This window comes from Gracilinanus agilis, chromosome 3 (genome assembly GCF_016433145.1).
Source record: "Gracilinanus agilis isolate LMUSP501 chromosome 3, AgileGrace, whole genome shotgun sequence".
NCBI lineage: Eukaryota > Metazoa > Chordata > Mammalia > Didelphimorphia > Didelphidae > Gracilinanus > Gracilinanus agilis.
The window spans coordinates 56598917-56625266 of record NC_058132.1 but is presented as its reverse complement, the minus strand read 5'-3'; the positions used below and the strand labels follow the sequence as shown (position 1 = coordinate 56625266).

At 39.3% G+C, this 26350-nt stretch overlaps 1 protein-coding gene across 1 annotated transcript in view; it reads right to left on the bottom strand.

Moving 5' to 3' along the window:
- Positions 1-26350, bottom strand: part of VWA5B1 (von Willebrand factor A domain containing 5B1) — a 74780-nt gene that overhangs the window by 41222 nt on the left and 7208 nt on the right. The window contains exons 3-7 of the mRNA XM_044668708.1: positions 25656-25795; positions 18726-18902; positions 10089-10199; positions 6877-7079; positions 1117-1231 (exon numbers count right to left, since the gene is read on the bottom strand). Of these exons, the coding sequence (XP_044524643.1) occupies positions 1117-1231; positions 6877-7079; positions 10089-10199; positions 18726-18902; positions 25656-25795 (746 nt within the window). The remainder of the gene's footprint in view (positions 1-1116; positions 1232-6876; positions 7080-10088; positions 10200-18725; positions 18903-25655; positions 25796-26350) is intronic.

Below are 26350 nucleotides of genomic sequence, written 5' to 3'. Positions count from 1 at the left end.
AGGAGGGGATGTTTTATAACTATTCTTTTAGCAATACTTTCTTAGTAAATTCCTTATTGTAAAAGCTAATTGATGTTAGCTGGTTGGGCAATGTTGAGGAGTTCATTAGATGGGGCTTACGAATTGAAGAATTGGGGATTTCCTAGCTTATCAGGGACACCTACTGATGGAACCTGGAGGAGAGAAGGAGTTAGCCATCCTCTGGAAACCCATCTTACCTGTGAGATGAGAATTAGAGGAGAAGTCTAAAGGTAGGATACATATGTTAAATCTTAAAGGAGATTAAGAACTAGGGGGCAGCAAATGACTGCCTGAAGGGCAAATATGGCCTGCATTCTGTTTTTGTATGGCCTGGGAAATAAAAAATGATTACAAGAAGATTTTATTTTAAAATGTAAAATGTTTCTTAGTTCAGTGTAAAAAACTTTTCTTAGCACTTGGTCAGTGAATCAGGTTCCTGACCCCTGCTTTAGAACATAAAATATCAGAGTAAAATATCTTCCTAAAGGACAGAGACCATTTTCTATTTTGTGGTTGTATTTCTAGCACTTAACAGCATGTTTTGCATTTAGTAAATGTTTAGTAAGACCATTTTTTTGGATTAGAGCTGTAAGACCTTTAGGAACATAGGTTAGAACTAAGGGAGACCTTGGAACATAGAATGTTCTCAGCAACTTCTTCCTTAAATGGGGAGAATAATCATTGTTCTATTGATCTCGTGGAGATTTTAGGAGGGAGCTAATAGGTTCAATTAGAGACCAAATGTGATAGTACTTGGAAATGTGAAAATCGGAGTTGTTATTATCATTGAGATGTCTGTGCCAGTCTCACTTACGTACTGACTCTCAGTGCCTTCATTTGTAAAATGGGAATGAGAGCCACTAACGGCTGCCCCAGGCTCTTCCCTTCACAGAGGGACATCTTCCCTATCCTCTGAGCTTCTTTGAAGGAGTTGACACACCCTTCATCTAAGAAGATAGGCTGCCTGATGGCAATGGACAATTAGTCTGACAGTATGGCCTAAGAGGAGAGGAAAGAGTGGAAGGGAAAGGAGAAGAGGGTAAGAGAGATGAGGGAGGTAAGGGAGAATATGGATCATGTTAGGTTTTAACTTACTTTGGGCTGGAGTCTTTCTCCTTGCGTAAGGAACTCTGCACTGCCTCTGGACACAGCCGCCAGCCCCTGCACTAGTCTTGGACAGGCTTTTGGACCAATCCCAAAGCTATAACACCTTTTGGAAGTAGAAAGGAAGAGGAACAAATGAGACTGTAATTACCACTTCCTTCTCCTTCTCCTGTTCCACTCAGAAAGGATTAAGGAAAACCCTTCCTGGAAGAGTCTATTAATTAAAAAAAATTTTATTGATTAATTTAGAATATTTTCCCATGGTTACATGATTCATGTTCTTTCCTTCCCTTCCTCGCTCCCTTCTCCCAGAGTCAATGAGTAATTCCCCTAGCTTTTACATGTATCATTGTTCAAAACCTGTTTCCATATCATTAATATTTGCATTAGAGTGATTATTCAAAGTCAACATCCCCAATCATATCCCCACCAAACCATGTGATCAATCATATGTTTTCCTTCTGCATTTCTGCTCCCACAGTTCTTTCTCTGGATGTGAATAACATTCTTTCTCATAGGTTCCTCTGGATTGTCCTGAGTCATTGCATTGCTGGCTAGTAGAAAAGCCTATTACATTAGATTGTGCCATAATATATCAATCTCTATGTACAATGTTCTCCTGGTTCTGCTCCTTTGACTCTGCATCAGCTCCTGGAGGTCTTTCCAGTTCACATGGAATTCCTCCAATTCATCATTCCTTTCAGCACAATAGTATTCCATCACCATCAGATACCATAATTTGTTCAACCATTCCCTAATCAATGGATACCCCTTCATTTTCCAATTTTTTGCCACTACAAAGAGCATGGCTATGAATATTTTTGTACAAATATTTTTCCGTATTATTTCTTTGTGGTACAAACCCAATAGTGGTATGACTGGATCAAAGGGCAGACAGTCTTTTAAAGTCCTTTGGGCATAGTTCCAAATTGCCTCTGGAAGAGTCTTAGACAGGCTGTGACTGCAAGAACTTTTACTTCTCTATAGCATGTGTAAGATTAAAAAAAAACAACTATTTCTCAGCACCAGAGACACAACTAGGTTAGAGTGACCAGAGCTTTGCCCCAGGGCTCTAAATTTAGGTGACACTGAATTTGGAGAGCACAAAATTGAGAGAAAACCAAGTTGATAAGGCAGAGACTGCACTTGAATTCCTTGGGCAAACCACTTCTCTCTGGGCATAAGTTTCTTCACTTGTATAATCAGGGTGCTGGGCAAAAGTAACCTCTAAGATCTCTTCCAAATCAAAGTTTGTGATTCTGAATCCTTTATCTGAGTCACTCAGTGTAACGTAACGTCAGGGTGGGAGTTAGAACACAGGAATCCTATGACTTAGTACTTCTATCCTAGGAGTCCTATTCCAGGGGCTAAAAGACAATGAATAGCTTGATGCCTTGCCTTTATAGGAGGACATTGCAAGAAAAACTAAAAGGCTGTCCAAGATGTCTCTTCCACCAACCTGTTAAGGGTTTCAAGTGAGAAGAGAAGCAGAAGGTCATCTAGTGCAGATAGATGCTCTTCACCTTTTTTGTCTCATGGAAGACTGGGGAAGCCCATGTTCCTCCTCTTAGAATAATGTTTTTAAATTCATAAAATAAAATAAATTGGACTACATAGGAGACTAGTTATATTGAAATATGGTTATCTAAATATTAAAGTCCATGGATCCCAGAGGTTAAGAATTCTTGATCTAGTCCAATCCCTTTATTTATAGATAAGGAAATCAAAGTTCAGAGTTGCTAAATGACTTTCCCAATATCACATAGGCAATAAATACCAAAAATGGGATTTGAACTTGGGACTAGATAAAAACTTAAAATCTTGTGTGCTCTTTCCACTATGACAACACTGTATGCCCTAATCAGCCTTCATCTTAAGAACATTTGTAATTGCCCAATGACATTAGGTTATTCAGCCACCATGATGCCTCAGCAGGCATTAATGTATCAACCTCTTTCAGTATAGCTGTGTGAAGAAGCCCAAGGGAATCAGACTTAAGTAAAATCTATTAGTCAATTAAACATTTATTAAGCAACTGGGCATACGAATAAAGATCCCTTGTCTCAATTGTTTACTGTTTAATGGGAAAGACAACATAGAAATAACTACATATAAGCAAGCTATAGCTGGGAGAAATTGGGGGAAAGTACACTGGTTCAAACAGGGATCGGGAAAAGCTTCTGGCAGAAGGTAACATTTTTAGACTTGTGGGAAGGCAGGGAAGCTAAGAGATACGCGTTAAGCAGGTAGAGAGTTTCAAGGGTGGGGTAAAAAGTCAAAGAAAATGCTACAGAGATCAGGAAATTCTCTCTATAATATCCTAGTTTCTGCTTAGAGACCTCCAGTGACAAGGAATTCTCTCCCCTCTGGGGCAGCTCATTCAGCTTTTGGATAGTTCTGGTGACATTATCATCTTGAATATTAGTCCTGGAAGGGGCCTTAGAAACCATTTAATGCAAGGGTTCTTAATCTTGTTTGGGCCCCTAGGTGGAAGTAAGCTAACACTTCTCAGAATGCTGTTTTTAAATACATAAAATAAAATACAGAGGGTTAGAAAGGAAACAAATTATATTGAAAATAGTTATCCCAAAATTAAAAGAACAAATTCACAGACCCCAGGTTAAGAACCTCAGCCTAATCCAATGCCCTCCTCTTCTAGGAACTGAGGACAATGAGGCTTAGAAACAGAAAATGATCTGTCTGAGGTTATGCCCTTGTATTAATGACAGAATTAGTGAGTGAATCTTCTAAGATGACCTGATTTTTAGTTTAATGGTCTTGTCCAGAAAAAAATAGTATGTAGTTTAAAGTTTAATCTGTACTATTGGCATGTTCTTCATCACTTTCTTAAGTCTAATGTAATTAACAAAACACTATTAAGCCTTGATCTGCAGTGTTTGCCCATTTCTGAGATGCAAATGCTCACACTGAAAATTTAACAACTTGCTCTCACGAGCTGGTGTGAGCTGGCTCTAGCACTCCCCATGAATATAGGATAGAGAAATAAATTGAATTATAATTGATCTGTACTAGGGTTGGGGGACCTGGATTCAATCCTAGCTCTTCTAATCAAATCACTTCCCTTCCTTTCTCTGGATCTCTGCTTCCTTCCAACTCTAAAATCCTTTGACTCAACTCTGAAAAAAGCTCAGTCTGCCCATCTCCTAGAACCAGGACTCATGCTGATTAAAGTATAGAAGAGGCCTTTGTAAGCAGATCTTGACTCAGAAGAATCAGGTTCACATGGAAATAACTATTTAGAGTGCTGATGCCTTCACCCAACTTACTTTCTTCTATTTTAAGTGATTGGTTCTCACTGACATCACATACTTCATAAGGGTAACCATAGCTTCTCTTAAGCAGTGGTTTATTTACCTGGATTTCTGACCACTTACCTGCTCCTGACCTCCAGTTCCCTGTCATTTACATACTTGGAAACCTGACCTCAGATAACAAAATGCTCCTTATTTCTTTCTTGGATTCCTGACCCCCTAATTGTTTTGACTTGTGGTAATCATATGTGGCATCACACTCAAGGAACAATAATTTGTTGTGATTGCCCAGGTTTGGAGGGGAGGGGGGTGGGCTTTGCTACTGAAATTAAGACAGTGACTCAGATAGATAGCTGGAGAGAGAAAGGGTAGTGGCCTGATTTTCACCTGGGAGTGTGGTGGTCTACACAGTGTGATTTTATCTTGATTAGATGCCCTGCAGAAAACCCGGGTCTGTAACTGTCCGTGGTCCTGATATAACACTTGGAGCCAGAAGCAAAACTCATTCGCAGAGTCACAGAATTAGAAGCCTTCGAAAGTCTTTTAGTTCATCCCATATCTGAATAACAAATCATTATATAGCATTCCTGAAAAGTCGTCATCTAGCCTCTGCATGAAGACCTCTAGTGAGAGGGAACCCATTGCTATCCAAAGCAGCTTGTTTCATTGTAGCATATCTCTAATATTTCCTAACATCAAGATTTAATAAGCTTTTTTTGTATATTGCTCTGAAGACCAACTTCTGGGGCCAACAAATCAGATATTTGAATAGTTCCGTCTAGTCATTCCCCACACTGCCTAATGTCTTCTTTTCTTCAGGCTGGGCATCCCCAGTTCCTTCAGCCAATACTCACATGATATCTCAAGGCCCTTGACCATCTTGGTTGCCCTCCTCTGGGTCCTGTCCAGATCCATATAATTATTTCCTTTTATAAAAGGCACTGCCTAGATCTGAATACAATTCTTTAGTTCTGGTATGATCAAGATAAAGGAGAGCAGGACTCTCAGTTTCCTAATCCTGGACAGTATGCATTTCAATGCAGTCTCAGAAGTTAGCTTTTTTTTTTTTTTTTTTTTTTGGCTGCTACATTACTGACATAGAGCTTCCATGGTTTCCTATCACTTCTAGGATAAAAAACATCTTCTGTTGCCCTTCATGATCTAGTTCCAGCTTATCTTTTTAGACTGATTTTGATATTATTTATTCTCCTTTATGCATGCCATCTTCTAGCCAAATTAATCTATTTGCCATTCTTTACCTACAACACCTTATTTCTTACTTCTGAACCTTTGTATAAGACCTAGAATTCTCTTCTTTCTAACATTCACTTCTTGGAACCCCCTAGCTACAAAGCTCAGCTCAAGAGTAATTCCCTTTAAGAAATCCTTCCTGATCCTCCAAGTTACTTGGGCTCCCTCTGAAATCATTTTGCAATTGACTTGAACATATTTTGTATTAAATGTTCTTTGGGATGTGAGTTTGGTCCCAATTCTGCACCACCTTACAGTGTAACACTGAGCAAACCTATTCCTTTCTTGTTTACTTTCCCTCAATATACTGTTTCTATCTCTTCCACCCCTATCCTAGGTAGGACTGTGATCTCTTTGATGACAGGACCTGGATTTTAAAAAAAATTTGTCTTTATATATATCCTTTACACTTAGTACATGACAAACATTTTAAAAAACTCTTCTTAGATTGAATTAAGTCCTTCTCTGAACCTTAGAGAAGACAGAATGAATGATATCCCACACTTCGAGGGGAGTCCTGTAAGGTCAACCTTTGAATACAGTAGGTACATAATAAATATCAGTCAATCAATAAGCAGTACAATTAGGACTGGCTCCAATCATGTTTCATTTCACTTCCTATATCACAGTCTTTCATGCCACTTAGTGCATACTCTGTCTGGCCTCCACTCCTTTCCAATTCTAGAATCATAATAAAATAAACTACAAAATTATTCCTGGAAATGGTGGGTCAATCTACTCCTCTATGTCTCACCTCACCATCTTTGTAATGTTCCAGATCAAAATATCATTCCCCAATGTATTGTCTCTCACTTTAGAATGTAAGCTTCTTGAGGGCAATGGTTGTTTTTAATTTTGTATTTGTATCCCCAGGGCCTAGTACAGTGGCACACAGTAAGCACTTAATTAATACTTTCAAATTAATTAAATAATTAGCTATTCATTCATCCCTTCATTCATCCAGCATTTCATGTACTCTAGATGTTGTACTAAGCATTAAGAATACTGATATAAGTGAACAGAACAATTCCTATCCTCAAGGAGCTTACATTCAACAGTTTAAGATACATTGGATTTACTGAATGAGCAGAATACCATGAAAAATGTGGAACTTTCCTGTGCGTTTTTAGGACTTTTCTGCCTGGACTTTGCAGAGTTGTGCCCTTAAACAAGTTTGGAACATATTTCCCTTGTCTCCCTCTGCCCCCTCTGCCCCCTACCAACTAACCTGGTGGTGGAAGCATTATTTCGTAGCAACTCTAGCACTTTCCCTGTGTTGTTGACTGAACCATCAATGAGAAGAAAGAGTAGGCGTGGGTGGCCTTCACGTATGGGCTGCCGAGTGATCCACTTGAGTGGGGACAGGATGTTGGTGCCACCCATGTCAGCCCGAAGATGCTGGATGTTCTTACAAGCAGTAACCAAATTGTCCTGAAAGGCAGGAAGGAGAGAGACAGAGACAAAGGTGAAGGTCAGAAAGATCTTGGGCTCACTTAAAAATTGATCATTTGAGGACTGGCATAACTGACTTTCCCTAGGTTCCAAAACTTTTCAGGTCTTTGGGACCAAAGTTTATCTTACCATTGAGCATAGATTCATTGAATCATTGGGTCATAGATTTAGCACATGAAAGCACCTCGGAGATGGTCTAGCTTTCATCACAATTCACAGATGAACAAACTGGGGCCCAGAGAAACTAAGAATCTAAGATCACTCAGATAATTTGTGGGAGAGATGGGATTTGAAACCAGATCCTCTAATTCTAAATATGATGTCTTTTTCACTATACCATACAACATTAGAGCAAAGAATGTTAGAACACAAATTGTATAACATGAAAAGCATACCTTAGGAAAGGAATAGCCCAATAACTTCATTTTATAGATGAAAATGAGGCTACAAGAAGTGAATGGGTTTGGTATTTGTCTACTGGCTAGAAACAGGATCAGAACTTGAACCCATGTCCCCTGATTCTCAGGCCAATGCTCCTTCTTTATGGAGAGTGATTAGACCACAATGGTGAGGCAAATATAAAGACAGAGTAGATTCTTGCCAGCAAAAGAGCACCTTTATTCATCATCCAAATCTCCTGAGAGGCGCCAAAAAGTCCCCTCCTCCAATCAGAAACTCCACTGCTTCATGATTTCAAGCTATCCTCCGTCCCCAGTGGCCAGGTCAACAAGTCAACTCAGAAAATTTAGGGGATCGGGAACATCATCTAGGTTTTCTTTGTCTTCCAGGGCCCCTCTCTTCCACCCATGATCTGGAAGAACTTAGGAGCCAGAATCTGGTCCAGACCAAGGTCATAGGGTCAAGTGCTTAAGCTGCATAAAAATATAAGAGGTAGATGGACAAGGCTGTCCCAACAGCTATCACATCAAAATCTCCTGGACTTAGCTGAAACCTCTAGAAGCAGAAAGTATGTTTCTGTGTGTGGAGGCCAGTGTTTTCTCCTCCCCAAGGGTCCTCCCCATCTCCCTCTCTCCCTACACTATTCTTAGTACTTGTGGCTCTTAAAAGCTGTGTGACATTGAACAAGTCCCTTTAACTTTCCCAGTTGCATTTTCCTCATATGTAAAATGGGTCAGTTGGAGTAGGAGGTTTCTAAGGTCCTTGCCAGCTCTAAAATTCTGTTTCAAGACCCTTCCCTTTTCAAATATTATATGTTTCTTCCAGGTCAGCCTCCCATGGTCTTTTAGCCCCATAGCTCTTCCACATCATGCTTAGATGTAGCTAAATTGATTGTGCCTCCCTAGTTACATCACTTCTTTGATAGAGCATTTTTCATACATATTATCTTATTTCATTATATCCTCTCACAATATAGCCTCCATGAATTTGGCTTGGTAAATATCGTCTCTGTCATACGGGTGAGGAAATTCAGGTAGAGGAGTTCAGTGACTTGTCTAAGATCACACAGTGAGTTAGTGGCAGAGCTGAGAGTTATACCTAGATCTTTTGGCCCCAAGCTCCACATTCTCACCATAACATCACAGTTGCCTCACTATGCTTAGAATTTTTGGTGAACCTACATGTAAGCAAGGGCACAGCCAGTAAGGTCGTGAATTTGAGGAACATATGACTGCCAACAATTTCCTCAGAAACTTTAATTCCTAAACTTGACTTAGTTTCCAGTTGGATTGCCATTTCATAGGACCAGAAATTACAGATTTAGAGCTTTGATCTTACTTCAGAGACTTCAGAGCAACCTCAGAGACCTTCAAGGCAAGCCACCTCTTCAGAAAGGTAAAACAATTTGTCCAGGATGGCAATTTGGAACTATGCTCTAAGAGCACTAAAAGAGTGCCTTCCCTTTGATCCAGCCATACCATTGCTGGGTTTGTACCCCAAAGAGATCATAGGGGAAAAGACTTGTACAAAAATATTTGTAGCCACACTCTTGGTGGTGGCAAAAAATTGGAAAATGAGGGGATGCCCTTTGATTGGGGAATGGCTGAACAAACTGTGGTATCTGTTGGTGATGGAATACATTATACTCAAAGGAATAATGAACTGGAGGAATTCCATGCAAACTAGAATGACCTCCAGGAAGTGATGCAGAGTGAAAGGAGCAGATCCAGGAGGATGTTATATACAGAGACTGATACACTGTGGTAAAATTGAATGTAATAGATTTTCTCTATTAGCAGCAATGCAATGATCCAGGACATTGCTGAAGGACTTATGAAAAAGAACTGTGGGAGCAGAAACACAGAAGAAAAACAACTGCTTGGTCACATGGGCTGATGGGGATATTATTGAGGATGTAGATGCTAAACAATAACTGTAGTCCAACTATCAATAATATGGAATTGGGTCTTAACCAATGATACATGTAAAACCCAGTGGAATTATGAGTCAGCTATGGGTGGGGGGAACTTGGGAGAGAGGGAAAGAACATGAATTACGTAACCATGGGAAAATATTCATAATTTAAAATTAAAAAAAAAAACAAACAACTTGTCCAGGGTCACACAGTTTATGTCTAAGGTAGGACTTGAACTCAGTTCTTCTTGACTCCATACCTATTTATTGTATTGTCTAAGATGATTCAGGTCAAGTTGAGTCAAGAAGCATTTATTAAAGGGGAGCTAGGTAGCACAGTGGATAGAGTACCAACCTGGAGTCAGGAGGACCTGAGTTCAAATCTAGCCCCAGAAACTTCCAAGCTATGTGATCCTGGGCAAGTCACTTAATCCCAATTACTTAGCTCTTGCCATTCTTTTGTCTTAGAATTGATACTAAGACAGAAGGTAAGTAGTTTTTTTTAAAGAAACGTTTATTAACTGATTACTATGTAACATGTAACAGGAATTGTGTCAAGCACTGGAGATACAAAAAATATGACAAATTGCTCTTGCTCTCAAGCAGCTTACAAAGTCCTTAAGGATCTCTCCCTTACTACTCAGTCTGGCAGGAGTCAGCCCTATGGCCTCTTACCTCACTGTAGACCTGACTGGAAGGAAATAAGCTCTTAAAGGTGGTACCAAATCCAATGATGTTGAACAGACATGTTGGCATGAGACTCTTGAGAATGAGTATCAAGGCATCCTGGATAGAGAAAAAAAGAACTATTAGAGCTCTGGGGGTGGGAGGTCGGTGTCTGACTGGGATAGTTTGAACATAGCGTGGCCATCCTCCTATTCTTTCAGTCCTAGCAGTTTGTTTCACTTTCTCAACTCAATAGAAGAAATAGCTATTAATGATGCTGACCATAATAATGAGTGCACCATTACTGAATATGTTCAAGCAGAGAATAGAAATACAGGCTTTGGAGAAAAGCTGGACAAAAAAGACATCTTAAGTCCCTTCCAAATCAAAGATCTGAAGACTCCACAGTGCTAGTGGTTCTAAGATTCCATGGTTCTAGGAGTTTATATTTTAATGTTATAGTATTCCATAATCCTATTGTTCAGGAGACTATTGATTCTCAGGTTCTAAGAGCCTATGGTTCTGAACAGAAAACGTATAAAGACTCTAAGATGTTAATTACTCCTGTCCAGTCCTTCAAGTACTTGAACATGACTATAATATTCTTCTTGCATCTTTTTTGGTTAAAACACTCCCAGTTCCTTCAATGGATTCTTATATGGTATGATCCCAAGATTCTCCACTTTTTTCATCACCCTCCTCTTGAAGGTGCTCCTCAATTTATCATTTTTTCCTGTAACATTTGATCCCCAGAATTGAACATAATCCCTTCATTGTGGTCTGACAAGGACAGAATAGAATAAGATTGTCACTTTCCCTCCCTTGCCATCTGAAGTCATACTCAGTTCTTTTCCTCTGGAAGTAGATGGCATTTTTTTTTAATCATGAATCATTCGGGATAGTTTTGGATCATTGTATTGCTAAGAATAGCTATTATTCACAGTTCATTGCAAAGTATTCCTGTCACTGTACAATGTTCTCCTGGTTCTGCTTATTTCACTTTGCTTCAGTTTGTTAGTCTTTCCAGATTTTCTGAGCTCCTCCTGTTTGTCATTTCTTACAGCACAACAGTATTCTATTACAATCATATACTATAATTTACTCAGCCATTCCCCAATTAATGGGTATCTTCTCACTTTTCAAATCTTTGTTTCCCTAAAAAGAACTGCTTTGAATATTTTTGTACCTATAGTTTCCCTCCTGACCCCCCTTTTTTTTATCTCTTTGGGATACAAACCTAGTAATGATATTGCTGAATATCAAAGGGTATGCACTGTTTTATAGTCCTTTGGGCATAGGTCCAAAATGCTCTCCTGAATGATTGAATCATTCACAACTCCTCAACTCCCCAACAATGCATTCATATTCCAGCTTTTCTGTATCTCCTCCAAAATTTGTCATTTCCATTTTCTGTCATAATAACTAATCTGATAGGTGTGGGGTGGCTACCCAGAGTTGTTTTAATTTGCATTTATCTAAATAATAGTGGCTTAGAGCATTTTTTCATGAGCATATTGAGCTTTAAATACTTTGTCTGAGAAATGCCTCTTCATACCCTTTGACTATTTATCAGTTGGGGGATGACTTGTATTCTATTCAACTCATTTCTCTAGATATTTGAGGAATGAGGCTTTTATTAGAGACTTGTAAAATATGTTGCCATTATGATTATTATGCATCACTTTCCATTCTATTTATCCATTTAGTTTCTGATCTTCATTCTGAGCCAACTTTGATGAGAGTTAGGTTAGCTCTCTTCCCCACTTCCCCCATCTTCCCCTCCACTGTGAATGCTCTTTCATGCTTCTTTTATGTGCAATAATTTACCCCCATTCTATTTCCCTTCCCCCTCTTTCTAATTCATTCCTTTCTCATACCTTAATTTTATTTTTTTAAATATCATTCCATCATGTTCAACTCATACCCTCACTCTCTAGCTGTATATATTCCTAATTGCCCTAATGATGACAAAGTTCTTTGGTGTTATAAGAATCATCTCTTCATGTAGAGATGTAGATAATTTTATCTTATTAAGTGTTTTTTGATTATCTTTCCTGTTTTCCTTTTTATGGTTCTCTTTTGATTGTTTCATAATGTCTTATGGAGTCATTAGCTTCCATTTACCCAATTCTAATTTTTAAGATATGATTTTCTTGAGTGAGTTTTTTTGCACCTCCTTTTCCAAATGACTAATTCTACTTCATAAAGAGGTGAATTACTCTTTCCTCAGTGAATTTTCGTACCTTTTTTTTCAAAGGGCCAATTCTGTCTTTCAATAAGTTTTTCTTCTTTGGTGCATTTTTATATATAATTTTTCATTTGATCTTTTTTGCCTTTTAAGACATTCTCTTCTTTGGATTTTTGTGCCTCTTTTGCTAATTGGTCTATTCTGTTTTTAAGGTATTAATTTCATCAGTACTTTTTTGTGTCATTCTTACCAAGCCGTTGACTCTTTTTCATGATTTTCCTATAACACTCTCATTTATTTTCCCAATTTTTCTGCCACCTCTCTTATTTGATTTTAAAAATCCTTTTTGAGCTACTCCATCAATTCTTTTTGGGCTTGAAATCAATTCCTATTTTTCTTGAAGGCTTTGGATGGAGCAGTATTGACTTTGTTCCTTTCTTTAGAGTTTGATTCTAATCTGTTACCAAAATAATTTTCTCTGTTTTCTATATTTTCTATATATTTTAAATTGTTTATTCATTTCCCTGCCTTTTTCTTCTTTTTTTTTAGTTTAAAAAACTGTTAAAAGTGGGTTCTGTAACTGGTGAAGGAAGCATTGTTCTAAGCTTCTTTGTTCAGTGTTGTCAGAGCTGGCACTGGGGAGCTATCTGATTTCAGTTCTTTCAAGGGGATATGATATAAGAAAAGCTATGTTTAATATCTCCTGATCTGTGCTCTGGTCTGTGAGTAATCCCAAATATTCTTTTACTCTTGGAATTGTGACCAGGATCCCCTCTTTCCTTGTGGCTGCAAGTGCTGGTGCTCCTTCTCATCTTGCCACCATGCCCTAGACCTGAGACCTGCTTCTGCATATGAACAATGCAACAAGAATCTTGCACCCAGAGCCAGCAAAAGGATTCCCATAAACTACTTCTGAGCAGCTGTCTAACTCTCCTTTCCATCTGTGACTGGAATCCTTGGCTGCTGCTTCAGTTGTACCCAAGACCTGTTGTCTTGGTGAGGCCTGCCCTGGCACACTGCACTCCATCTCCACACCAGTGCTCTAGATCCCTGTGCCTGCCTTTTAAGTTGTTATAGGCTGAAAAATTATTTCACCTTGTCTTTTTGTGGATTATGCTGCTCTAAAATGTGTTTTGAGGCATTATATCATTGTTTTTTTTGAAGGTAATTTGGTAGAAATCAGATGGACTTGTATATATTCTCTGCCATCTTGGCGTCCCATAACTTCCTTTTAAACAGTCTTTTAAATTAGATTTTTGAGCCTCCAAACAAATACATTTTACTAGCCTTTGGTAGGTGTGCTCCATTCCTGTAACCTATCATAACCATATTTTAGCCTCATTCAGAAACCAGAACCCAATTCTAAAATACCACTTTTTTCAACCATATTTCAATTTTTAAATCTATCTTTCACTTCTGAAGTCTGTGTCCTTGATCTGAGGTCATGATGAGAACATCACCAGTGCCATTAATATCTTAAGCTTTTTGCCTAAGATTTTATAGTTTTCAGTAATGTTTCCTAGCTTTCTTCTAGCAATATTATTTGTGCCCACCTCAGTTTTATCATCTGTAAAATAGGGAGACTGAACTAGATAATCATTAAGGTTCAGCTCTAATATTCCATATTCCAGTCTTTATGTTCCAACTCCAATATTCTATATTCTAAATATCTTGTAAGCTCTAACATTTTATACTTTAGCATTCCTTAGTCTAAGATCCACAACAGCTTTGACCTACTGTTTTTGAAAGTCCCTAATACTCTATGATCTTACATTTTGAGTGCAATTAAGGTAGAGGATTCTATACATATTCTAAACTGTGGATACCAGAGGCAGAGAGTCTCCCTCTATGGAACTTACTAGCCATCCAAATACTAACTCAATCTTCTGTCTTGCCTCAGAGCAGAAACAGGAAATCATTGGCCTTAGGGGAACAAAGAGTTACATATTATAATTTAGAGAGCAGGAGCCAGCTAAGGGAGCTTCAGGATAACATTCAGACCACATGGTTTCCCTGGTTTCAGGGACCAGCACATCTTCTCCTTCCCTATTCCCTCCTGTCAATATTAGCCTATTTTCTCTCCATCTCTCTTCCTTGTCTGGGTCAATATATTCTGCTTCTCCACCAAATATGTCAATATCAGTTCGTTTTTCCATTAGTCACTAATCTAATAGCAGCCTCTGCTTGATCCATACAGACTCTTTCTGCTAACACCAATTAGGGCTTCCCCCCTACCCCGAGAGGGTTTTTCTTTCTCAGGGAATAGCAGCTGAAGAATGGAGTCAGATGCTGGAAATTAAATACACTGAACCCATGCCATATAGGCTTTCCTCCTTTCCCTATGTCCATCCAGTCCCCACTTGTGAGCCCTTAGAAAATATAGTGATGAGTAGGCTACAGTCCTAGTGACATTTGGCTATGACTTCCATGACTCTTTCTAAAAGGGTCAGGTTCAGCCTAGGAATTCAGTGTTCTTCATTGAAGAAATAATTTTAGCCTCAATAAAATAAAATAGAATCAGGAGACTCTCAACAAATCAAATAATGGACCTGGAAGATGACTTGGAAAGTAGAATGTTAAATGTAAAGGGAGAAGAGAATACCATGCAAAAAAGTGGAAAATGAGGGAATGCCCTTCAATTGGGGAGTGGCTAAACAAATTGTGGTATATGTTGGTGATGGAATACTATTGTGCTCAAAGGAATAATGAACTGGAGGAACTCCATGTGAACTGGAAAGACCTCCAGGAAGTGATGCAGGGTGAAAGGAGCAGAACCAGAACCTTATACACAGAGACAGATACACTGTGGTGAAATCAAATGTAATGGACTTCTCTACTAGTAGCAATGCAATGATCCAGGACAATTCTGAGGGATTTATAAGAAAGAACGCTATCCACATCTAGAGAAAGAACTGTGGAAGTAGAAACACAGAAGAAAAACAAGTGCTTGATCACATGGGTCAATGGGGATATGATTGGGGATGTAGACTAAATGATTGCCCTAGTTAATATGTTAATAATATGGAATATTGGAAATATGGAAATAACATGTAAAACCTAGTGGAATTGCTCGTTGGCTATGGAAGGGGTGGGAGGAGGGGAGAGAAAGAATGAATCATGTAACCATGGAAAAAGATTCTAAATTAATTAATTAATTAATTAAGATAAAAAAAAAGAAGAGAATACCATGGAAAGGATCTTTGAGATCATTTTGTCTGCTTGTTTTGCATTTGAGGAAACTGACATCCCCAAAAAGGAAGTTATTTGTCCAAGGTCACATAATTAGGAAGTAGAATAGATTAATTTTAATCCAAGTCTCTTGCCTTCTAATCCATTATGTCAATGGTTCTCAAATTTTTTGGTTTTAAGGACACCATTACATTCTTGAAAATTAATTAATTACACTGAAAGAATTTTGATTAATGGGGGAAGCTGGGTAGTTCAGTGGATTGAGAGCCAGGCCTAGAGATGGGAAGTCCTAGGCTCAAATCTGGCCTCAGACACTTCCCAGCTGTGTGACCCTGGGCAAGTCACTTGACCCCCATTGCCAAAAAAAAAAAAAGAATTTCTATTAATATGGGTTATAGCTATCAATAGTCACTGTATTAACAATTGAAGCATCTTAGTATTATTTTAAAAATAGCTTTGACCTCATGGACCCCTTGAAAAGGATCAGACTTTGAGAATCACCGCATTTGGCCACCACAAGGGGATAGGATATTATCTCTTCCTTCTTCTATCCCCTTTTTAGGATATATTGCTCTGCACAATTTGAAGGAATAATTAGGACATTCCTACTACTTCTGGTGTGGAAGGAAGTTCTCTGAGGGTGAGAGGGGGGAAATTCAGAAGCACTGACAGCTACCCAGGGCTTATAGGCAGGGTTTTCCAAAGTAAGAACTGGTCAACTTTGAATCCTTTAGAGAAAGTAGCTTTTCCCTGAATAACTATCTATCCCCTTCCCCTTTTGGGGGAGCTCAATCAAGATTCTTCTGATCTTAGGTCTCCTGAGTAAACCCACAATAAGCAACCTTATAACATGAGAATCCAGTGTACTGTAGTCAAAAGAGCAATGGATTTCAGGTGATAGAATTTTACAATATTCAAGACTCAAAAAGACTTTGGAGACATATCTTGAAGCCCTAATTACCTCTCTCCCACTTTAGAGTTGAGGACATTGCTGCCTAGAGAGGTTAAAGTCACCCAGGTAATATGTAGCAGAGTTAAGACTTAAGTAGAGGTCCTCTTGACTCCAAATTCAATGCTCTTTCTATTATACTACAATCCTTCTCTCAGAAAAGCTGGATTTGTATCCAGGCTAATTGTGTGAGCCTGAGCAAATCGCATATGTTCATTGGGCTTTCGATCCTTCATCCATAAAAATGAGAGAGCTGGATTTGATCTTTAAAGTGCCTTCCAGCTAGGGAACACAAGGAATGTTCGGTCAGAATAATCTGTTCAAATCCTCTGACATGATAACTGTGTGACCTTGTACAAGTCACTTCATCTCTGTTTCAGTTGTATCATCTCTAAGTTGGGGATAACAATAGCATAGCATCTTCCTCCCAGGGTTGTCGTGAAAGATCAAATGAGTATAATTATCTCAGCTCTAAATTGTATGCTTGAGGAATAGTCAGGCAGAACTAGGACCGATGGAAGGTATTTACCAAGGAGAGAAATTTCAGCTTAGGAGAAGAAACATTTTCCCAAGAATCAGAACTGGACTGGCATATCCTTTTACCTGTAATACTTTCACTCCCTCCTCTTAGTGTCCTTGGCTTCCTTCAAAATATATCTCAAATGGCACCATGGCTTTCCCCTTCAAAGTTGTCTTCCACCTAGTCTGTATTACTATGTATCACATAGTGATATTTTATTATGTATTGCATATATTATTATGTGACCCAGTGGATAGAGCATAGGACTTGGATTCAGGAAAACCTGAGTTTGAATCTTGCTTTAGATACTAGCTTATGAGATCCTAGACAGGTCACTTAACCTTTGTGCCTCATCTGTAAAATGGGGATAATTCCAGGGTTGTGAGGAACAAATGAGTGTATATGCAAAGTGCTTTATAAATCTTAAATCATAATATAAACAATGGGATTTTAAAAACCATTTACCTTCCACCTTAGAATCAATACTATATTTCAGTTCCAAGGGAGAGGAGTGTTAAGGCAATGGAGGTTAAGTGACTTGCCCAGGGTCACATCAGATTTGAACCCAGGACCTCCTGTCTGTGAGAATTAAAATTAATACAAAAAATACTTCAAGTATTATATTTGTATAAGGATTTATTAATTAATAACTTGAAGAAAAATAAACAAGGTAGGGTAAAAGAAAGCTCATCCAGCCCCACATGTGGGAAAAGAGAGAAAGAGGTGAAGTTAACCACAACTTTATACAAACAATGTAAGCACGCAACTTGGGGATAAAGGAAAAAGGATGCTGGGTAATAAAAAAAAAAGAATTCTGGGTGATGGAGTTCAAAGGTTCAAGATTTGTAATTAATATATGTCTCTAGGCCTGGCTCTCAATCCACTTAGCCACCCAGCTGCCCCCATAAATAGTATTATTTTTATAAGTTTTATGTATCTTATAATCATGAACCTTATTTGTACCTTTCTATTGACAAGTGTCCCATTAGAAAAGCTCCCTAAGGGCAGGGACCGTGTTTTTGTGTTTCTTTGGATCTCTAGAGTTTAGTATAGTTCTTGGCACATAGCCAGCACTTAATAAATGCTTGGTTGACAATAGAATGCCTCAAAAGATGTGATAAGATCCTCATTCCTGGAAGTGTTCAAGTATAGATTAGATGGGGGATTATAGAAAGTGGGAGCTGTTTCATGAAAGGTCCTGACAAGATGCCATTTGAGATCCCTTTCAGCTTGGTAATGTTATTACATTATTATCATGTTGTAAAGTTCTACCCAGCAGTGGGGTGGTAACCTTTGAAACACTATGGTGTTTTCAAAGAAGTGAAAACAAGGCTGCTTTTTTATCACAAAGTCTTGATGGAGTTTAGGGTCCTAGTCTTCAGTTTTTAAAAAAAATCAATAGCAAAAACCATGAAAAAATTTTCAACAAAGTATGACAATAAATGATGACATATTCATGTAATCAAACCATACTATAAAAATATAATTACATAAAAGAATATGAAGGGCTAATACCCTCAAAGAGATCAGCAGAATGATTATCAGATGCCCATTGCCTTTAATGGGAAAAAATTGTAATAAAAAATTTGCTAATTGCTAGTCTCTGTGGTTGTCCTTTGTAAAGAGCCTTGGGGTTTAGGTGATTTGAGATCTAAGTGACTAAAAAAATTAATAGTTGTTTTACTTGTAATAGCAAAAAAAACTTGAGAATGTCTAAGCAAGAATGACAATAAATTATGATATATTCATGTATTTGAATAATAGTGTAAATACTGAATCCATCCCTAAACCCATAGATACCTTGACTAGGTTCATGTTGATCCCACTCATGCTTCCACTTCGATCAATGAGGAAAATGAACTCCCCGTGGGTCTTCCGAAGGCTGTAATGGGCTTGCTGGAGGTCAGGGCAGAAGTTGAGCATGAGGACTGAGTGATGGGGGATATCCTTGTGGAGTCGTTTCCTGATTACTTCCATCTGGAGGACAAAGAGAAGAGCTGGTTTATTCAAACTAGCTGAGGGCTGGGGCAAGGCTGCTGGAGCTTTCACCAGGTTATTGCCTACTAGTCTGGAGTCAGTCGACAAAACACTGATCAAGCACCCACAATGCTCAGTTCTGAAGGAGAGAGAATTTAGGTAAAGTGCAGTTCTTGCCATCATGGAGCTCATATTTTAGCAAGGAGATATGACGTAAACAAAGATGGCCATCACGCATGGTATTACCTGATCAGGGAATCATTGAAGTATGGGGTAAAATTCCATGTGAGATTTGGGTGGGTGAAGAGAACTTTATTAATAGGTGAGATGAGGGAAAGACTCCTAGAGAAGCTACTATTTGATTTGGAATTTAAAGGATGGAACATAGAATTCAGTAGGTGAAGACATGGAGGGAAGACATTTCAGGTGTAGGAAATAATGTAAGCAAAATAACAGGAGGGGCAAAGTATTTGGGAAGGACAGAGTAGAACAACTCATCCTCCAGTTAGCCATCAGTTTAGAGTATAGGATGCCCTTCAGGAAATACTATGAAGTGGGAAGGCACCCAGGGGGACCTGCCACCACTTATCTGCCTCCTCCAAGGAGTCATCCAGGATTGATTCACCTAACTCCTCCACTTGTCATCTTTCTCAGTATTTGCCCTCACTTTGTGCCAGTTGTTTCTCTGAGTGACCTCTGGTTTTTTCACATATGTGTATGTAGTCTTTCTTTTGTGAGCTCCTTAAGCTCAAGGACCCTACCTTTTGCACCTTTCCATTCTCCCCCTTTCCTTTCTGTCAGTGTCTCAGAGAGTCTTATGAAAGGCAGTGTAATGAAAAGAACACTGGCCTCAGACTCAGGAGAAACCTGTATTTATATACTAGTTCTGATGCTTTGGGATGTGTGGCTCTAGGAAAGTTATTTAGCCTTACTGAGCCTCAGTTTCCTCATCTGTAAAATAGGGATATTAATGCTTAGAGGACTCTCTCATGGGGTTGTTAGGAGAGATAATGTATGAAAAGTCCTCTCTTCCATGCCTAACGAGAAGGCTTTTTCAAGAGTTGCTCTGATGGAAAAATCCCATCACTTGGCGGCTACCTCTCTGGTGTTGTCTTCCTGTACATAAGTAGGTGGCAGATACACCGTCTGCCTCTGGACCCCAAATTTAAGCCTTTCTACCTTGGTAAAACCTGCTAGACGTCTTTACCTCTTGTGGTCTGCCAATAGAGAGCTGTCCAAAAGCCAGAATAGGCTGCCTCTAGAAGTAATGAGTTTCCATAAAGAATGACAGAATCTCAGAGGTGGGATGGACCTCAGAAGTCACCAAAACCTAGTCCAATCAACACCTAAATAAGAATTTCCTCTAATTTGTGCACAATGAGTAGTCACGCAGCTTTTGCTTGGTGACCTCCAGTGAGAGAAAGGCTACACCTTCTCACACAGCCCTTTCTAGCTCTCATAATTAGGGAGGGTTTTCCTGGCCTTTGAAACTTCTGTCTATGGCTCCCTGTTTTTATCCTCACTGGGGCCAAGAGGAACAAGGCTAATCTTTATTCCACTGTATTATCACGTAAATACCTTAATACAGGTATCAATTCCTGTCCCAGCCCCTAAAGTCTTCCATAGGCTAACTGATCCATTTCTTTGAATAAACTTCATAGCATGAACTTGTGCCTTTCTTAGCCATATTGATCGTCTTTTTTTCTTGATACTCTTCAGCTTCTCATTGTCATTCTTAAAATTGAACCTACGCCCAGAAATGAACATAATATTCTTGATATGATCTGACAGCAGGACTCATTTTCTTGTTCCTGGATATCCTGTCTCTTTTAATACACCCTGAGGTTGTAATTGTTTCTTGGCTGCCACAACACATTATTAATTCCTCTTTTGAGCTTTTAGTCCACTAAAACATTCTGATTTCTAGTCATACTTTCTCCCATCATGCAGTTGTGACATTGACTTTTTGAGTGTAAGGATAAGATTTTACATTGATTCCTGTTAAATTTTATCTTCTTGATTGGGGCCAATGTTGAAGACAACCTCTCTGGGGACCATCAAAGCAAAGTCTGGGTGTCCACTTGGCAACTGTTCAGATAACCTCTGGGATTCTTTTTAGCTCTGAGTTTATGTTTTTGAGGATTAAGGGTCAACTCCCTGGTTTACTAAATAGTAATAGGAATAATAGAGAGAGTATGATGCAGTCAGTTGGAGACTGGATTGAGAGAAAATCTGGTCTCTGATACATATTGACTTGTGAGACAATGGGCAAATCATTTAATCTCTTAGTGCCCCACAAACAATCCAGTAAGAATCTAAGTTACAGAATTTTCTGCTTTCATTAAGGGAGAGTTTCCAAACACTAATGAAATAATGTTGTTCAGTTATTTTTTCAGTTGTGTCCAACTCTTCATGACCCCACTTAGTTTTGTGTTTTTGTTGATAAAGATACCAAAGTGGCTTGACATTCCCTCTCCAGTTTATTTTACAGATGAGGAAGCTGAGACCAACAGGGTTAAGTGATTTGCCCAGGGTCACACAGTAATAAGTTTCCGAGATCAAATTTGAACTCAGGAAGATGAACCTTTCTGATTCCAAAACTGGGGCTGTGCCACCTAGCAACCTGGATGAAATCCTAGGTCTGGACCAAAAAAAAAAAAAAAAAAAAAAAAAAAAAAAAAGAAAGAAAGAAAAGAGAAAATTTACATAATGCTTTTTGTACTTTACATAATTATCTCATTAGATTCTTACAACAACCCCATCAGGAAGGAAGGTAGTGCACATTTAATTATTCTCTCTGTATAGTTGAGGACATTAAAGGTGAGAGAAGTGAAATGACTTGCCCTGCTAGGAAATGTTAAATCACAGAATGATGACCTTGAAGATTCTGCATTCTCTGGGCTGATAATCTCTGCTCTCTGAAATCCCCATCCATGCCTAGAGAATGGATGATTGAAAGTTGTTTTTCCGCAGGGTCAGGCTACAGGGAGATAGAGTTTGGAAAAAAAAACACTTGGTTTGGATTCAGGGGTCTAGAGTCTGGATTCTGATTCTATCCTTAACTACCTGAGTAATTTGGGGAAAAGTCAATCTCTCCCTCCTTGGCCCTCAATGGCTTCTTCAGTAAAATGGTAGGATCGTTTCTAAATAGGTTCCCTACCAATTCCTGTTAGCTCTATCATTTTATGCTATTATTCTTTATTTCTTCCCACCAGTATTGTGATTGCAATACTGTATTTCTCTATTGCCTTAGAACCTGTATCTCCAAGACATTAAGAGAACCCAGTTTAGCAAGCACTTTGAAGATTAGTCTTATGGGGTTAGAGCTGTGCTTCTGAGATCATCTTCATGAGGATTCAATCTCTGTGGGATCCCCTCAACTTGGTTATTCTCCGTGGCCACTGGCAGCACATCTCCCCCAAATTATTCTTTCAATGCCTGATGCCTTAATTCAGGAGCATTCTGGAGCTAGCTTAAAATGACTCCCGAGAGCCAAGTGTTAAATTTTTAGTGCCATCAGTTACCCTTGGAAATAGGCAGAGGTTGATTAATAGTTTTGTTAATTATACTAGGTTTGAGAAAGTGATGGAGAAAATGGTAATAATGATTAATAATGTAGATCAAACTGAAAAGTACGTTGTAAATACTTGTTTCTTTCCAAACAGCGGGTCCTTAAATATTTACTAACACATTTCCCCTTGCTCTCCCCACACTGGCTGTATCCTGCTTTCCAAGGGCTTTGTCAGTTCCTACATTGTATGTTTTCACATTCTATGTTCTAAGCCCCCTTCCAGCTCTGCAATCCCAATCAGTCTTACAGTGGCACAGTCACATCTGGGCAGCATGAATTATCCAGGGAAGATTGATGTCAGAAGCAGGAAAGGTAAAGGAGCTTCCCCAGCAGGCTCAGCGGAGCATACCAGAGGTGGATTCTTTAATGTTTCCTTGCTATTGCTCCTCTCTCTGCCATTATCCAATTACAATCAACTCATCACACCTCCCCAGTGCTCGTTGATCTCTGTCAGCCCTAGAGCTAATGAGAATTCAGGGCATTTGCATAACCCACCAAAGGTGACAAATTAATTCTCTTTTGCTGCTGAATTTACTGAGTTAACTCATGCAAGCAGCAGTTCAGAAGACCCATGGGGTGCTTCTCCTACCTGCAGGCCAGGAACCCAGGCAGCTCTGCTTATGCCTGAGGGCTGGAGGTGTGTTGTAGGGAGGCTTGGGAGGTCTGCCTCTGCCCATCCACTTTCCTCTGGGAATCTAGCCTGGGGCCTGCCTCTCCAGCTGGGGCATCTAGAGAGGGCAGAGATAGGGCTTAGCCTCGCCCTGGTAGAATACTCAGAGATGTGTTTCCCACAGAGGGAATGAGATCTATTAAAGTCATTTGAAGCCACTGGCCTGTTAATCCCATAGTGGGAGTTTGCAAGATGGTGAGGGTGGAGTGGTGGCAATTGGTCATGGTTGATGTCTGAGTCCTTTAACTGGGCCCATAGCGGTGTGTTTTTATTTTATAATGAAAAATTTTAAGTTCCTTTTGAGAAAAAAACTTTTAGGGTAAGAAATTTGCTGTCTTCCAGAATCCAGAGACTGAACTCCTTGCAGAAGATGGTAAGGAGATGCCCTCAGAGACTGCATGCTGCTCTAGGGGATCCTGAGCCAAATGGATGTGCAGAATTGAACTTTGGGGGGTTGAATACATTTGTTTTATATGTACTTCGTTTGTACCAAAGGACACTGCCCCCTAACTGGTTTTGTTCTTGTTTCTCTTTTGTTTCATTATTCCCAAGTCATTGTATTTTCCCCCTGTAAAATTGTCTATCTTGTTAGCCTGTTATGTTTGTTATGATCCATTTGGGAGACTAGTCTCCCAAAGGATCACAGGGGGAAATGTGGGTTTTAAGGTGTTGCGACTGAGGGAACTATATCCCCCAGTGTGCCTCAGGCGTCCCTCCCTACTACTTCCTGATGTGGGATTGGTCTTGAATTGGACCAATACTGCACTTAGAAGAACTTTGAATCATTGGAGATTCAGAGTAGTGGGGAGTTAGTTAATTTCAGCGGGGGAAATTCCACTTGTTTTCTTTTTAATAAAGTTTTTTAAAAGGATCAGAGGGGTAGAGTTTTTCTTTTAGCAATCCTCAGCAGGAAACTGAACCACTGACCTTGGCTTCCTCATTGCTTGGCTCTAACATCTAGAGCTATCTAGGCACAGCCCATTTATAAAATAAAAGGAATATTCATGTATTTATATATACACATATATATACAAGTACACTTACACAATGCATATCAGTACATGTTAGGAGAATCCAATGAGACCAAGTCTGCCATTTTTAAAACCTTGCATTATGATGGATAGACAGACAGACAGAGACACTACTTTTATTAATGGACTTACAATTTTATATATAAGCCCATTCATAAAAATATAGCCTCTTCATCTGCCTGTCTGTCTTTCTGTCTCTGTCTGTTTGTCTATCCATCATAATGCAAGGTTTTAAAAATGGCCAGACTCAGTCTCATGCAATCTTCCTAACAGCCCCATGACAGGTTCTGATAGTAATGATAGCCAGTCTTTATAAAGGAACCACTTTACAAAGATTCTCTCATGGGATCCTCACAAACATCCCGAAGGGAGGTGCTATTATCATGCCCACTTAACAGATGAAGAAACCAAGGAAGACAAGAGGGTTAAGTGATTTGCCCAGGGCCACAGAAGCTAGTAACTGTCTGAGGCTGGATCTGAATTCAGGTCTTTCTGACTTTGGGTCCAGCCTTCTGTGCACTGGCCTCCCCTAGATATTATAGGCATTATTATTGTTCAGTCATTTTTCAAGCATGTCTAACTCTTCTTGATATCATTTAGATGCCAGCATGGTTTGCCATTTCCTTCTCTAGCTCATTTGACAGATGAGGAAACTAAGGTGAATGGAGCTAAGCGACTTGCCCAGGATCACATAGCTAAGGTCTGAGGCCAGATTTGAACTTAAGTCTTCCTGACTCCAGTGGATGGTGTATCCACTGCACTATCCAACCGCCTCACAGGTACCTCACTTTCAATTTCTTACTGTTATTATCATTATCATCAGTATAGCATATTGAATAGAGAACTGGTTTCAGAATGAGGAAGACAGATTCAACTCTTGTATCTGACTTTTACTGGCAAATCATTTAACTTTGTAGTATCTGGGACAACTCTTGAAGATGATTTTTTTTAAAGTAGTGACTGCCTTAGGTTGGTAGAGGTGGTTGCCTCACTGTAAGTTCCCTGCTCTAAAACAGTTACATATCTTATTCTCCTGAAATGTTATCATAGAATTGCATATCTAGAGCTAAATGGAACCTCAGAGACCAACCTCTTCTTTTTTATAGATGAAGCAAATGAAGTCCAAGGAGTCTCACTGATTTGTTCCAAGCTACATAGAGAATATCAAAGATAGGATTTGAATTCAGGACTCCAGAGACAATGCTCTTTTCCCAGTAAATGAGGGAGATAGTAAGCAAGAACCATGACCTCATTTTGCAGGTGGGAAAAATGAGGTCTAAGGGTAAAAAAAAGGTGGCCTGAGAGAATTTGGAAATCAAAAAAAAATTTTTAATGAATGTTAAAAATTATTTTTACATGTAATTGGAGAAAAAATAAAAAACATTTCAAAATGTAACGCAGAGTCCATTAGCTATGAGTGCCTAGGTTTTTCTCATCTATTGCTCTCCTAAGAAGAGAAAGCACTGAGAAGTCTTTGCTACTCTATGGGCTAGGTTCCCTATGGGACTAATATGATATCCCTTTGTCCATAGCCCATCAGCCTCTATAGCCATGACAGCAAACCTATGGCACACGGAGTCCTCTCTGTCGATATGCACACCATCCCTGGCAAAGTTAGTTACTAGAAAGACAGAGAGACTTAGGCAGAGTTGCTTTCTTCCCCCTCTCCACCAGGCCTCCCCACCCCTCTGCCCAGCAGCCCAATGGAAGCACTTACTCCCTCCCCTGATTGGAACCTTGGGGCCACTCCCCTACCTTTCTCCCTCCCCTGTCTGTGGTAAGGGGGACAGATGTGGGGCACAGCATGCAGTGGGGGGGGGGGGCACGGCACAGAACATAGTCTCTAAAAAGTTCACCATCGCTGCTCTATATCAAGCCTTTTCAGTGAAAAGCTTAAAAGCCATAGGCTACAACTGCTTCTCTTCTACCCCCTCAGTATGTGATCTTGGCAAATGCCATCACCTCATTGCTCTTAGGCTCAGTAAATGAATATTACAAATGGAAAAGATTGTAGAGATAATCTAGTCCAACCCTCTCTCACAAATTCTCACTATTTCCCTCTTGGATGATTACAAGAACCATTTAAGTGGATTTTCTACCTCCATTCTCTCCCTATTCCAATCCATCCTTCACACATCCTTCTTTCTTTCTTTCTTTCTTTCTTTCTTTCTTTCTT